This window comes from Cynocephalus volans, chromosome 7, assembly GCF_027409185.1.
Source record: "Cynocephalus volans isolate mCynVol1 chromosome 7, mCynVol1.pri, whole genome shotgun sequence".
NCBI lineage: Eukaryota > Metazoa > Chordata > Mammalia > Dermoptera > Cynocephalidae > Cynocephalus > Cynocephalus volans.
The window spans coordinates 77,932,626-77,949,086 of record NC_084466.1 but is presented as its reverse complement, the minus strand read 5'-3'; the positions used below and the strand labels follow the sequence as shown (position 1 = coordinate 77,949,086).

At 39.4% G+C, this 16,461-nt stretch overlaps 1 protein-coding gene across 5 annotated transcripts in view; it reads left to right on the top strand.

Moving 5' to 3' along the window:
• Positions 1-16,461, top strand: part of FRY (FRY microtubule binding protein) — a 216,918-nt gene that overhangs the window by 140,404 nt on the left and 60,053 nt on the right. For all 5 annotated transcript variants that reach the window (XM_063101926.1, XM_063101924.1, XM_063101923.1 and 2 more), the window contains exons 37-45: positions 4,528-4,678; positions 5,224-5,327; positions 6,059-6,244; positions 8,310-8,508; positions 9,251-9,372; positions 11,956-12,143; positions 13,187-13,281; positions 14,570-15,177; positions 16,086-16,183. In XM_063101926.1, coding sequence (XP_062957996.1) covers positions 4,528-4,678; positions 5,224-5,327; positions 6,059-6,244; positions 8,310-8,508; positions 9,251-9,372; positions 11,956-12,143; positions 13,187-13,281; positions 14,570-15,177; positions 16,086-16,183 — 1,751 coding nt within the window. The remainder of the gene's footprint in view (positions 1-4,527; positions 4,679-5,223; positions 5,328-6,058; positions 6,245-8,309; positions 8,509-9,250; positions 9,373-11,955; positions 12,144-13,186; positions 13,282-14,569; positions 15,178-16,085; positions 16,184-16,461) is intronic.

The following is a 16,461-nucleotide window of genomic DNA, read 5'->3' as shown; positions in this document are numbered from 1 at the left end:
GGGACTGTACTATCCAAATGCTGAACAGTTGAGTCTCAGGACCACAGGCCATTAGTTCTAGACTGGACCAGATTTTTGAAATGAGGAGAGTTAGTACCTGAGAAATGGAGGTCCGAGAAAAGTCTGGTTACTGTGGCAATATTTAGTAACCTAAAAGTTGAGGACAGAAAGATTGACTTGTGAAGATTTTACGCAGTCTAATCCTGACTCCGCCAGAATGTAGAAGGTATAGTATAACAAAACTCTAAGACAGTGGATTTTACATTAGAAAGATTGCTGTACTTTGGCCAATTGATTCCTTTAAAGTGTTTCTCTAGATTCTGGACACAAGACATAAAATTTGGTAGAAACACTATAAGAAATAAAATAATCATTTTGAAAATACTTCTTTAGAGCCTTCTAGTATTAAAATCTCACAATTTTTATATTTATTAAAATAGTGAATTAAGAGGATAATTATGACAAAATGAGATAATTATGTCATTACATAAACTAAACGGACACAGAAATAAAGTAACAGAAGTATTTGTGAAGAGAAAACTAGTGTGAATTCAGATGAAGCATTAAAAAAAACCTTATATTATCATATGGCCTCTCTTTTACCTAGAGATGTTTATAAATTTGTTGTATCAATATCAGCAGCATTTTAACATGAAAATTTTGGTACAAAATTTGAATTCAATTGAGTCATGTATCAAAATATCTTCTACATGATTACTGTAATTGACCACATTCACGGTATGAAGTTTGGGTGCTAAGAGCTTATGTTTTAATTTATTCAATATAAGAGAAAATGAAATCAAGCTACCCTAACAGATGCTCATCACAGAAAGTCCATAGAATATATACTAAGATCCTTTTCCAGAGTGTTCAAGTAATAGTATTTTATTTTGGCTGTCTTGGAGAAAGCATGCCTAATAGAACAACTGAATAACTTCAGGACTTTGGTAACTGGGCCTCCCTGATGTATTTTTGGTTCTAGCTACACAATTATGGATATAGAATATGCCTTGAGAGATGCAAGAGTTAGTAGGCTCAATTCCAAAACCATACGGCCACATGTCTGGTATATGCTGATGGTTGCTTATTTCCTCCCTGAATTCCTGAGGGGATCAGCAGAGATAGGAAGGGTAAAGAAGGGGTCAGGAGAGACCAAGTGGCCCAGCACTTGATGGTCTGGATTTATCCAAAAGGAAGAACTGCGTGCAGCCTCTGAAACGTATTTTGTAGTAAAAATCTATACCACTTTGAGTAAAATGAGCAAGCAAACTGATTTAGACCTAGATCTATGAAGTAGCTTTCTACCAATATTCTGTAAGCTTTTTTTTTTTCCTCCAGAACTATTTAAAATATCTAGATAATTTTCCAAGGCTATCTGCTAATGTATCTGACCCCATTATAAAGACACACTTTAAGCTTGATAGCAGCTGAGGTATAGTGTTTTATATCTAACCATAGAAAACCAGTTTAGGCCACCTTAATCCTTCTCAGCACATTTTTGCTCTTTGGATAATATATCTGAGAACATCATTGAAACAAGCAATTGTATATCTTTTCCTAACAAAAATCTCACAAATTTGTTTGTTTTTAATTCTTTACTATTCTCCCCTTTTTTTTTTTTTTTTTTTTGTTCCCTTCCAAATTTTGTTAAAGAGTGGCTAATTACTTAAAGGTGTGTTTTACAACTAACTTATCCTAGATGGTTAGCTAAGAACTTACTTTGTGGAGAGTAAGATATTCTGTAGGTAATTTACTGAGAGTGAGAACTGAAATGAGTTATTAGTGCACCTGCTTTCACTTTTTTCCCAGGCTAAAATTGTTGTGGCCAAGTTTCACGGCATCAAACTATAGGATTCCAGTGCTTATTTGTTGGTGTGTAAGAAAGAGCCAGCAGTTACTCTGTCTGAGGAATGTCTTGAACTTACTTTGTTGAAACTCCTCAGCTCACACACCAGAAGTGTGGGGTGTTCTTAGTTCTAGTGCCTGTCCTTGTTCAGAGTCTCAGTTGTCACAATAGAAAGGCATCCCCTCCACCAGCTTTGCTAACTGTTAAGGCCAGTGTTCCACACTGGACCAACAGTATCAAATCAACTACCTCTCACTACCTTTCAGAAGTACAACCAAGAAAAACTACATTTGGGGAAAATTCCCTAAAAACCATGTAATACATCCTTCCTCTTAATACATTAAACCTATCCCAGGATTAAGCCAGCCTGTCTAAAGCCACATACCTGGGTCATATCATGTGGCCCCAGTGGAATTGCTTGTCCCGAGTGCCACAGGCCTAAGTTGAGAGCATTATAAGAATAATCCCATGGAACTTGTTGCTGTGCTTACTTTAAAGATACTGCTGAAGTTCATTCATTCATTCAGCAAATACTCATTGATCCTCTACTATGTGCCAGGCACTGTTCTAGATAGTACGGAAACAAGAGTAAACAACATGGAGCTTTTGTTGGAGGGCAGGGAGGCAGGCAGCACTGGTGAGTTGGTGATCCAGGCTGAGGGAGGAAAACTAAAAAAGCAGAGTGAGTGGTAGAGAGTGATTGGGGTGGGGGGAGTGATGTCGGAGGTACGGTCTCCGGGGCCCACTGGTCGGCCTCAACCCAACAAGTCCTCTGACCAAGTTCTTGACTCCGCCACAGGAAAGAATTCAAGGGCAGAGTCACAGTAGAAAGTGAGAACAGTTTTAATGTAACAGATAAGAAATACAGGTTCCACAGAGAGTGTGGCCTCACTCCAGAGATTGAGCAGGGCCCACACTAAGTTTAACACAAAAGCAAGTTCAGTGCAGACATCAAGTCTAATACAAAAGCAAGAAAAAACACACTTAAAGTTCAGTACAAAGTGCAGGCTGGCTCTAGAGAACCAGCAGCGCTTATTGAAAGTAAGTTTGATACAAAGTAAAGCATACACACCTCCGCCAGCGAAGTGCAGGTCACCTCCAGGAAAGTGAGCAGCAACCCCACCTTTGGCTGGGATTGCGCTTTTATAGTTCCTCTACCTAATGAATATTCAATGAAGGAGGTGGTTCCCAGTTATGTAACATTAGTCTTGCACATATTCAGTTGGTCCCTTCCTGGAGCATGTTCATTGATCAAATCCTATCACATGCACCAGGCATATTCAAGAATATTCTGTGCTCTATAGCACCTCTAGAGGAAGGTCATGCAGAGGACAAACTCCACTAAGCATGTCCAGCCATTGGGGTTACATAACCCCTCTCTACTGAGCATGTCCAGCCACTGTGCAAACCAGCCCCCTACTGTGTCTCACCCTCCCCAAGTTGGTACCAAAAATAGGTCTAACTGGCAACAGTAGCTTTCTCCCAGGGGAGGGCCAACAGAGGGGGCCTGAAATCTCAGGGAATGGCTTGTAACCCAGAGGCATGTCCTGTAACCAGAGCCCAGGGAAACTGAGCACCTCCTATATCAGTAGATTTTAGAAAGCACTGTGATAATGTGACATTTGGGCAAAGACCTGAATGAAGTAAGGAAACGACACTTGCAGCTGTCTGGGAGGAGCATTCCAGCTATAGGGAACAGTAGCTGTGAAGGCCCTGAGGCTGGACGGAGCCTAGCCAGAGCACTGAAGAGCAAGGCAGACAGGACAATTGGGTTGGAGTGAGTGAGGGGACATAGTAGGAAATAAGCCAAGAGAGAAATAAAGAAAAGACTTGTAAGGCCTAAGAGGTGGACTTTGAACTTCATTTGGATGTAAAGGGGAGCCACTGGAGATTGTTGAGCAGAGAAAAAGACACACTGAACTTGTTTTAAAAGGACTGCTCTGGCTGTTCTGTGGAAGCAGCGAGACAGTAGAAGACTGATGGCAGTAATCTGTGCGAGAAAGCATAGACACGTAGACCAGGAGAGCAGCGACACATGTGGGAAAGGGCTCAGATTCAGCATGTTTTGAAAGCAGAGCTCACTGAACATGTTGATGATAGCAAGTAAATTAACTTCAGTTTCCCCTCTATAAAATAGCAATAATAATAGATACCTGTTATAGGACCATTAGTATGTGGCATGCATAGAACAGTGCCTGGCATAAAGTAAGCAGTCTGTGTGTTAGTTCTGAATGCTGTTATTCTTGCTGTTACTATTGTCATCATCGTGATTATGAGTTGGATGTGGGGTGTGAAAGGGAAGTCAGGGATGACTCAAAGGCTCTTGTCCTAAGCAAAGTGGGAATGTGGAATTGTGTTTTACTGAGATGGGGAAGACCGGAGGAAGAGCAAGTTTTCACACTGAGGGGAATTCACATGATTTAGCATTTTTGTGTATCTGTATTTTCCTTTGCTCTATAATGAACTATAAATTAGTTGTCAAGTAATAACTAATCAAGTAATTATCTAGTCAAGTAATTCTAACCCATTTGATCATGTAATTCATACTCACCAAACTGAATGGTTAGAAAATTATTTTTGTAAGCATGCATTTCTAAGATTCTTTCTAAAAACAGCAAGTAGGGAAAACAAGAATCTCTTCTCTCTGAAAATAAAGCACGCCTGTCTTTTTCTCCCTACAGATGATCCAATTTCTCCCTACACGGGCTGGTTGCTGACTATTACAGAGACCAAACAGCCACAGCCCTTACCGATGCCTTGTACTGGAGGATGCTGGGCCCCCCTGGTTGACTACCTCCCCGAGACAATCACTCCCCGGGGGCCGCTCCATAGGTAAGCAGCATGTGGGTAGAGGGAAACAGCACTTAGATTTGACTGGACTTCTCCACGAATGAGAAGAGAGAAATCTATCCCAGGTCCCACCTAATGAAATGTTCTTTTAAATCAGTGGGATTGTGGTTGACTTGACAGCCAGCTCTCAAAATAGTAGCAGAGTTTGGTCAAATATTAACCAATGTACAAGGCTGCCTTGACGCCCTTTGAATTTTTCCGTGATGTAATCTCGACATGGGTATGCATTCTGTAATGCTGTTTAGACTGTAAGCAACTTGAAGAGAGGGACTTTTCCTTTTCTCCTCATCCCTCAGCTCTTATTACCTCGTGAGTAGCAGACTCTCCACTCTGTGATTAGGGCAACCTGTGTTTCTTGCTGTGGAGCTCTATCCTATGTCAGAAGTTAAACTCCACTTCCCTGGAAGAAGAGTTTTACATAAATCCTCAACAAGGCTTAAGATTGTATTTAATTATGGCTTACTGATCTGTCATCATATTTCTATCCTCTTCAGAAGTTGTATTAATGTTATCATTTTATTGATTAGGTGCAACATTGCTGTAATTTTTATGACGGAGATGGTAGTGGATCACAGTGTAAGAGAAGACTGGGCTCTTCATCTACCATTATTACTTCATGCCGTCTTCTTAGGTAAGCCTGGGTCTAAGAGGAAGTCTAGCCCGTAGAGATAACCCATAGAGATTTCCTTTTCCATTGACATCCTGCTTGTCTTGTCTGAAATATTTAGTCTCTTCTGTTGTTCATTGCCCTTTTGTGACATCTGCTCTAAAACTTCACTTGATCATTGTTTGAAATTGTCCTATTTCTACAGTGTAAATATAGTGGTACCTCACTAATGCTGTGTCTTTAAAGATACTCAAAATAAGTTGGCCTTTTTGAGGGTCATTGCCGAGTAGATAAATTTAAGGCCATGACACAGAGAGAAAGAATATAGAGAAGAGGGAGCCAAGTACTGTGCTTCAAAAACACCCAAATTGTGGAACAGAAGTGGGAAGAGGAACCAGCCAGGGAAACTGAGAAATTCGGTTAGAGAAAGATGAATAAAATTGGAGTCCTTCAGTAACAGGGAGATTCACGAAAGAGAACATCTCAGGAAGGAGGAATGCTAACCACGTCAAATGCCAGAGAGGTCAAGAAAAGTCCAGCTATCGGCATTTTATGAGAACATTTTTATTTAAGAAATAAAGCATTTTATTTTCCCTAAGCCCAACTTCTTTATGTTGGTAACACAAACAATAACAAAGAAAACTAAACATTCTTTCAATATGCTCCTCCTGGGTATCTTGGAATCTTTACTATCCCTGGAATCTAAACGAGCTTAACGTTTGTTTATACTAAGAGATTCCACCGGTTTGTTCCAGGTTTGGACCATTACCGACCCGAAGTCTTTGAACACAGCAAAAAGCTGCTGCTCCACCTCTTGATCGCCCTCTCTTGCAACAGTGATTTTCATGCCATTGCTTCCGTACTCCTGCAGACTCGAGAGATGGGTGAAGCTAAGACGCTCACCGTTCAGCCAGCTTACCAGCCTGAATATCTCTATACAGGTAACAAGGTGTGGCAGAGAGCCTGAGACGGCCACAAATGTGGAGATAACTGCAGGTGTCACTGGAGACCAAGTTAACTTCCCTCCTGCTGTTACCTCAACTTTCAAAGTGATAGCACCATTTCATTTGATGTGAACTTGCCTCTCAAAAGCCTTCTCCATTACTGAATATTTTTAAATACTTTTTAAAATTATTGTTATTATTGCTATTCCCATTGAATACATTCCTAGTGATGCATCAAAAATTAAAATGTCCTTTTGGCCGAGAGCATCAGCCTGAGAGCAGCTCATGGCCTGGGCGCCAGGTGTATCACTTGTGTAGGTTCCTGTTCCCCGCAGGAATTTTCACTTTATTGAATGACTGGCTTTTTCCTGGAAGGAACCATTAGTGGGAGCCTATTAAAAACTATCGCTGTTTGAGACCAAAAATTTCTCACAAATGGGAACAGAGGCATTAGCTGAACAGAGGCATTATTCTTCCATTTTGAGCCATTCATGAAAACTTTCTCCAAAGGGTTGATCAGTGGTTTTCATTTAGAGCCAGAACATTTAAAATATCTTAAAATGATGATGAGAATTACCAACTAATGAGTTCAGGGCTACATTTTTACCTAAGTATTTACACATTGGCACTGAATGTGGTACAACGTATGGTATTTCATGTGTCACTAAGTGCTGACTTCATTACTTTGAAAAGGATGCACCTTTTATCTCTTGTACCGAGCACTGTCTTGCCATCTGACAGAGGTGAACATATTTCCTTGGAAGTCATTAACTCTGAGAGGCCCACTGACCTCAGCTGAAGCTCTTTATTTTGAATCAAGCTACACTTAATTGGAAATAACCCACCAATAGCCTCTCAGAGACAAAGAACTCTCTTTACTTTAAATGCTTAGTTAAAAGAATCTGAAGAGTTCTGGTTGTTCTAACTCCCAAGGATGGAGATTATTCCATTAAGTATGTGGACTTAGGCTGAGAAAATTGTAATGTCTAAGTTGTATATCTCTGAGTACATCAATTTTGCATTCATTATTGCTCTAATGTGGTATAAAATGATTTAGAGTAGAGATTTACCCAGACCAAAAAATGCACACAATATCCATAGGCAAGAGAAACAACAGATAGCTAAAACGATTGGATCTATAGCACACAAGGAATAGGTGTACAAAGAGTATGGGAAATGACCCCTTCTTATAAACATTTATCGAGTACCTAATTTCAATTATAGTTGCTTTCAAATCCACACTAAAAACCTGTGTGATGGAAATTGTCTTTACTTCATTATAAGAGGAAACTAAGGTATAGAGAATTATGCAAACTCCCTGGAGTTACAGTGTAAGTAGCAGAGATGCTATGCAAACTCAAGGATCCTCACTCCTAATTCAATATACCTGTCAGACACACCAGCGCTATGTACTTTTTATGATTATTGAGTAGGGAAAGAGGATTGATTGCATGTATACAGTTTCAGATCCACACCATAGCCAGAAATGTAGGATGTTAACCAAATACTTAGTGAAAAAAACAGTATTTGTGTATGCCATATTTCTTTCAAAACCATGCAACATACTTTATTAAACTATATTAATATACATATAATATTCAAGTTTCTGGGTACATTTTTCTCAAAAATACTGAGTATAACTTACTCATCAGCCATTAAGTGACTGCTATCCTCAAAAAAGGTATCATTTCATATGATTAAAAGTAATCTGATACCCAGGAATAATTTACTAACAGCACAGTTAGTGCTTAAACTGTTGTAGCTGAACTGTTCCTTGGCCTGGCCTATGCATGCATACAACACACACATACCTTTCTTTTATAGAAAGCATCCACTAAAACACCAGAGTAGGAAACAGCAGGTCACCCCGTCCCCAAATACACAGTGGTTTACAAAGTTGTACAATTGACTTCATTATGTCACAGTCTTGCTGAATCATAGCCACAGCCAAAATCAAGTGTTTCCTCCCCAAAATTTATCTACACACTTCTGTGTGCTCATGCCTGGGCCTTTGACAAGCATGCTGTCTAGCACACCCCTTGTGACCTTCTTCTCCTGCCAGGTGGCTTTGACTTCCTGAGAGAGGACCAGTCGTCCCCGGTGCCAGACTCGGGGCTGAGCTCCAGTTCCACCTCCTCCAGCATCAGCCTGGGAGGCAGCAGTGGGAACCTCCCGCAGATGACCCAAGAGGTGGACGACGTGGACGCAGCTGCGGAGGCAGATGAAAAGGCAAATAAGCTCATTGAGTTTCTGACGACCAGGTAATGAGGAGTTAGAAATCATGCTGTTTTCAGGTCAGTCTTTTGGAAAAGTGCCAACACTTTAAACCACACAGATGGAAAAGTGATTCTGGAGTTCTAAATTGCATCAGCTGGAGTCTGTGCAAGAGACAGACATTGGTAGAAATTATCTGAGATCTCACTGATGTGCCTGTCGACAGGGAGATTTTGTATCTAATGATGACACAGCGGAGGGAGGCTAGAGACAGTCATGCCCCATGGTAAGCATGACTTTGATCATCTATTAGAGCTGCCAGGATCTAGGAGTTCTGAGACTTGGCAAAGAGCATCACTCTGGAAACCAAGGATGTTGGTCCGTCACGCCAGGAACAGCTGCCAAGGGGACAACTGTCTGCACATCTGATCCAAAGAATCACTTGCAAAAAGAAGTCAGAAACCAGAAACAATGGGAAGCATGATAGGGAAGGAATCAAACTAATAATAAATCAAAGTCAAGGGAAACTGCTAGCAGTCCTGTTTTTTCAGGTCTTCTGGTCTTCTAATTAACCCTTTAGCTTGCAAGGCTTCAGAATGTATTGCACCCTGAGGTCGAGTGTTTGTATATGCTTACCTGTGAGTTGGGAGCATGCTCTACTTGCTCAGTGAGTCAAGTCCTGGAAACCTACTCTGCATGTGTATTATCTAATATCTCACGTGATTTTTTTCTTTATATTATATGTTATATGTATGTTATATTTTTGACATTTTGTGTGTTTTGTTTAAGGGCATTTGGTCCACTTTGGTGCCATGAAGACATCACACCCAAAAATCAAAATTCAAAGAGTGCTGAACAGCTCACTAATTTTCTACGTCACATTGTGTCCGTATTTAAAGATTCCAAATCAGGTACTTTATCGTATTTGCCCAAATCCCTTGTTTGGTGTTTTTCTCTAATGGAGCTCACTCTCTCTACGTGACTACACACCATATAACATGGTCCTGACACTTGGCTTCCATTACGTAAGCCTGTTCAGCCTGGTTAAATGGCTGGTTGAAATGGTCAAACTGATTTTAAAAAAACAAACAAAAAAGAACGTGTGATAAAATGCTTTTGGCTTTATAAGTGTTTGCTAATAATTCCCGCACAAATGACCATTCAGTGTTCTGAACACAGTGTGAATAAATACAGTTTACTATTAAGCTATAATATAGTTATAATATTTAAGGTTTTGTCTGCAGCTGAATTGCTTTCAGATCCCACTTGGCCTGGGCTGATTTGTATGTGAAATTTAAATTTGGTTTCTCAACATGACATAAAAACCATCTCTACCTTTTTTCTCTAACCTGCCTGGTAAGAGAAATTAAATCCATCTTGCTGGATTTCCCAGCTGCTCTGATAATTAGCACATTTCTCAATTTGAAACATTCCAGATTAGCCATATCTCTTTTTACTATCAGAGGATACTTACTAAAAAACAAAAAATATTGATGAACTGAAATGGAAAAGTCATTCCAAGAATAGGATTGCCATTTCTTGTGTCAGTTTTTCTTCTAGAATTTGTTTGAAATATTAAGACCTCAAAAATCACTTAATAACTAACTTAACACAGCCCAAAGGAAGAAATGTGCTATTTGTTTGTGAAATATTAATTTGTCTAAAACTTTGATTATATGAAGATAATAAAAATAGGAACATATATGAATGCCTTATACTGAATTTTCAGAAGGTACTTCAGGCTGCAAGTCTTAGTCTTTACACACCTTCATCAAGTTATTTTTACCCACTCTGATTTCCTTGTATATCCCTGCTTTCAGCCTGTTCCACTACACACATACAATGTGTTCCTGGAAACACTTGTATTTGTCAGGGTAGCATAGCTGCTATAACAAACATCTCCCAGTGCTCAGAGGCTTAACACAACATAAGGTTTTTCTGGATCCCCAAACAGTTCAGTGTGGATGTTTGGCAGGTGGCCTTCCATGAGGTACTTCAGGGACCCTCCACCCCCTAGGTCCAGAGGTCTCTACTGGATCCTCTGCATCTGGCCAGCAGGTAGAGGAAGACAGAGTGAGTGGAGGATTACTCAGGATGAGTTTACATGCCAGGCTTGAATGGGGTGTCCAGTGCTTCTTTCCACATTCTACTGGCCAGAACTCAAGCCACATATAACTGCAAGGAAGGCTGGGAGATATAGATTCACTGTGTAGCTGGTGGGGGATTGGGGAGGGGGGAGACTCTTTTTTCCCCAAAGGACTTTGCCATAGTGGTGGTGGGGTTCTGCTGTCCTACAAGTATAGTTCTAGCTTTAGGTTCATTATGATTTAAATAAGTATTTGCTCATTGCCAGGGGACCTAACCCCACGTATAAAATGGATTAAGTAGTAAAATGTGCTGTGATAAACAAAATAAAGACAAACTTTTTTGAAACATGATCCATTCATAAGTTGTGAATTGCCTATATGGATTTAGTCCTATATTTACCACCATGAATACATCCAAAGTCCATTTTCCAGGACCCACTGTTTTATCTGCAGGAACATTTTCTTATATAATCTATTTGTCCCTATGACCAAATAGCCAAGGTGTAGCTAAAAACAATGACATTGAATTACCCCCTTCTGGTCCACTTTCATGTGACAACCAATTGTGACACAGAGCCTCTAGATCATAGAGACAACCAAAATCACTGTTTTCATTGTGTTGCCTGACTCTTGTAATCTGCCATTCTCCCTGCAGAGGCAAGCGTACTATTTAAAGACCCAGAATTCGATCATGAGCTTTATCTTACATTTTCATTCCCATCTGATCAAATGGTTTTCTGATGACTGAGATGACCTTAATGCTACTGGAAAAACAAATATTCAGGCCAAAGTTTACATTATGGCGGCCTTCTTTGCAGTGTCTACATTTCAATATCTGCATTTAGAGAGAGCAGAGATTGTAACAGGCCTTAGTTGTGTTTAGAGTTGACTAGATTCACTAACAGCTTTCTTCTACTCTGAAAATTTGTTTCTAGCAAACTTTCTTAGGCAAAAAAGGAAAGTATTATATGTAAAAAAGAACTACAGAAGAATAATATAGAAAAATAACAGGTTAATAAATAATAATACATTTGTAAGCTCATGTTATGTATCAGACACTGGACCAGGCATTCCATAAGTTTAATTTTCACAACTCTGTGAGATAGTGCTATTACTCCCAAGTTAAAGATAAGGAAACAGGCTTCTAAAGAACAAGTTTCTTTCCTAGAGTTACAAAGCCCCTAATTCAAAACCAGGACCATCTTGCTCTAAAGCTTCTGCCTTTTCTACTACACTACGCCTCTCTAAGATTTATTAAAAATTTGTATTTATTTTAAGATGGTTGATTTTTAAATAAGTACCACCACAAGGTAGCTCGGTGCAATTAGCCCGTTTTAAACTCACAGGTGGCTTTGACTGAGTTTGCAGAGTAGAGGCTGACCGATTCTCTGGCTCTTCTTGCCCTAGGTTTCCACCTGGAGCAACACTTGAGTGAAGTGGCATTACAGACAGCACTCGCAAGTTCTTCCAGGCACTATGCGGGTCGGTCCTTCCAGATATTCCGGGCCCTCAAGCAACCTTTGTCAGCCCACGCCTTATCTGACCTTCTCTCTAGGTTGGTGGAGGTGATCGGAGAACATGGAGATGAGATTCAGGTATGGAAGGACAGACCACTGAGCTCATGAAGGGTGAGCTCTCTCATTTTGAAGATGAATTAACAACTTTCTTTGAACGTTCTTTCTCTCACCAATTATTGCAGCTACTTGGACATGTAAAATTGATGAAAAAATTTTAGAGGTTGACTTTTGTTTTTACAAAAATCACTTCAAGGACCATTGTTCTAGAAATTCAATGGATACTATTCTGTTTTATAAAGCGAACACCTGCAAATCCTTTGGTGTCTCCTCCTCTGTTTTTTGTTGTTGGTGGTGGTTTTATTTGGCCAGTGGGGCTGGGGATTATTTCGTATCGTTCTGGGTTTTTGCCAACAACCTAGGATGCAGTTATACAGCCTCCCCACCCAGAGCGAGGGTCCCCATTGTGTCTGTGCAGAGCTCCAACCTCCTTTGTCCCATCAGCCTTCAGTAGACTGAGAAGAGCTGAAGAGGAACTGGACACAGTAGCTGCCACGATGAGACCCTTTGGGGAGACTGGGAGTTGGGCATGTTGAAAGCCAGGGGCATTATAAGATCTGTAGCTCAGGCCAACCCCTTCTCTCCCATTAGAAATTTTGTGCATCTCAGGAAGCCTGCACACCTGCAGACTCTGCCCTCTTTTTCTCCTTCTGGCCCTCAGAAATGCTGTTTAAAACCCTGCTGAGCCACCACCTTTCCTGTACATCATCTCTTAATCTCCAGCTTTCAGACATTGGTACTCTATATGTCAAATGCCCACCCTCCCCTCAGCAGGGGCCATGCTCACCCCCTCCTTGTCAGATTTCAAATGAAATTGATCTGTGCAGGCTCTCAGACCTAGGGAAATAAATCCTTATGATTATCTGGTAACTTCCAAGCCATCTGAATTTCCTAAGTGGCCCTTAAAATTTGTTTTTAGACTTCATAAATTAAAGCAGCAATGACTGTCTAGCTTTCAGTGATATTAACATTATTGGAATAAAGTTTACATTAATAAAATGTATACTCAGGAAGTTAGCAGTGGTTATAAGCAGTACAAAACATTATCTTTGCATGTTTGGCAGGGTTATGTAATGGAAGCGCTCCTTACCTTGGAAGCTGCTGTGGATAACTTGTCCGACTGCTTGAAAAACAGTGATCTCTTAACTGTATTATCTCGGTGAGAATCAGCTGAATGACATTTTGAAATCAAATATACTGTGCTGAATATTTGGGAGATGCTGGACTTCGTCCAAAGTCCAAAGAGTAAATCTAGTTTTTGAAGTCTGTTTATGACATTAGAAGGTATGTACAATATTTTCTTAAAAAAAAAGGAAGATACAGAACACATGTACATATACATTATGTAAGTATTTCGAAACATCAAGAAGATAGACACCAAACATTATCTCTAAATGATACAAATGCTAACGATTTTATTTTCTTTTTTACGTCTTTGAGTATTCTTTCAAATTTTATTTAATATCCTATTTATTACAATGGTAAATAGAAATGAAAGCTAAATATTTTTTAAATGCATATATATATATAAAGCTTATCTGAACCATTACTATAAAATAGTTGGAATAAATGTAGACTTTACTTGAAGAAATTCCTACCTTTGTATCTTTTTTCCTTTTTGCTCTGCCAACGTTTAATAACCCATTTTAAATCATTCACAATTCCATATTCTGTTTGTATAACTGAGCTTATTTTGCTTGATATTGAGTCAGTTATATTATCTTATATCCCATTGGGCCTTATTTCATTTTTAAGTGGAGCATTTTTTATGGACAGGTAATTTTGGTGTGATTACTAATATCATGCATATGAGCAGTCTTCAAAAAGCTCATGGAAAGATTCATATTATCTCTTAATTCTGCTTTTCCATGAGCTTTTTGAAGTACCTTCGTATTTATCTATATGAACCTACAAATTTTTCTAAATCAGTACAAATTTAGAAACAACGTAAATAAAGTTTTATCTTTACAGCATAAATAGACTTAGAAGTCATTTTCCATAAATTTTTATAAATGCAAAAAATTTTCTTTGACATGAACATTTACTAACTTCTTTCTAGATAACAATTTCCATTTCTATTCTCCTTATCAGTCAGTTAACAGAATATTAAGGTTTGTACCTGTTAGGTACATCTTATTTCATAATTACTACCACCCAAATTCAAATAAAAGATAAATGAAAGATCAGTAAACTTTAAAGCCAACTACTGGTTTCTTTAGACTTTCAGTAAGTGGAAGTCAGGAGTGGGTTTTGTTTTTGTTTTGTTGGTGAGGGTTGTTCTTGTTTTGTTTTTCATACCCTTAAGGATGAGGAAAAAGAAATTAATAGAAAGCAGTATCTCCAAAGAATGATTTTCCTCCTTTAGTGGTTCTCAGTGGACTTGAAAGAACTGGCTTTTCACCAAAGCATGCTGGCATTCTATTAAACCTATTTATTTTTATACCCAGCTCTTCATCACCAGATCTAAGTTCCAGCACTAAACTAACAGCAAGCAGAAAGAGCACAGGACAACTAAATGTGAACCCTGGAACTGCCGGTGGCAACACCACGACTGCAGAACGAAGCCGGCATCAGAGAAGCTTCTCTGTGCCCAAGAAGTTTGGTGTTGTCGACCGATCCTTTGACCCACCTCGAAGTGCCACACTGGACAGAATTCAGGCTTGTACCCAGCAAGGCCTCTCCTCAAAAACCAGAAGCTCATCTTCTTTGAAAGAGAGTCTCACAGACCCGTCCCATATAAACCACCCAACCAACCTGTTGGCCACCATCTTCTGGGTCACAGTGGCCTTGATGGAGTCTGATTTTGAGTTTGAATACTTAATGGCCTTGAGGCTGTTGAATAGACTACTGGCACATATGCCACTTGATAAAGCTGAGAACCGAGAAAAACTTGAGAAACTCCAGGCACAGCTTAAGTGGGCCGACTTCTCAGGGCTGCAGCAGCTACTACTGAAAGGATTCACATCCCTCACCACCACAGACCTTACCCTGCAACTTTTCAGTTTGCTGACACCAGTCTCCAAAATACCCATGGTGGACTCATCCCAGGCTATAGGTAAAGCCAACATAGTTCACTCTCTTAGTATTCGAGTGATGGTTGTGCTTATCTTTAGCGTGATAAGATAATATGGACTTACTGCTTGTAACAATTCTGCTTAGAAATGGTTCCTTTTCAATCGTTTTTTTTCTTTTAAAATTTTATATAATCTAAGTCTTAATTTTTTATATTATAGAAGATATTTTAGGACACTAGCCTAAAAGGAGCGGAAATTATATATATTAGTGATTTCTTTATGCTTTCCAGATCAAATTGCACACACTGTTAGTTTATTACATTGCTCTTGTACAGACATTCTTTTTCTTTTTTTTCTTTTCCTAACTCTCAAATCTTTTATTTTTCTTTTCTCTTCCTCTTAAAAATTCTCTTGGTTTCTTATTGTCTTGAATTAAGCCAAATCAACAAGCCAAATTTTTAATACCATGGCATGTGGCCCAGAATTCATTTCACAAAGCAAGACCTTAACACAGAGGTACTAAGCCATTCACCATCATTTTAAAGAGTCTTTTCAATTGCTTGGCTAAGACTTAAATTGGTTTGCCTACATCACCTCACACCAGTTTGGTGGGGTTTTATTAATATATTGTTTTATAAAAATTTCAAACTAGTGCTTTAGCTCAGTTCAATCTGTGCCAGTTAAATCTGTGCCAGTCATCCTTACTCACAAACAGTCCCTAGCAAGATAACCATTGTGTCTGAAAATTACAAATCTGCATCAGAGCCTCCTTCATAACTGCTGCCATTGTGGTTGTACATTTTTCATGGATCTTGTATTAGATCGTATTTAAGCTGCTTCAAAAGACTGCTTTGCATCGCCTCAGGATAAGAAGTGTAGCATGCCTTACCACTGTGAACAGTTAAGATGCACCACGTTTAGCTGTTTCCATGTGTCTCCTCGAATCCAGGGTTTCCACTGAATGTCTTGTGCCTCCTGCCCCAGCTGATTCAGCATTTTGAAAATCCCAATCAGTTCTGTAAGGACATAGCCGAAAGGATTGCTCAGGTATGAGTCATGGTTCCACAATCGGGCAGATCCATGCAAGACTTCAGGAAAGCCCAATGTCAGACAGAAATTATCAGGCCCAGAGAAGGCAATGATTTCTCAAAAACTGATATCACTAGTAATGTATGTCTTTGGGTGGCTGATACAAATTGTCTTGCTTGCTTTCATTATTGAGAAAATGGGTGGAAAGAATTTGTGAAAATTACATTAGTTGATTACTAAACTAAGTATTTCCGTAGCTACCAAAAAGTGTATCAATTTACTTTCTAGACTGCCAA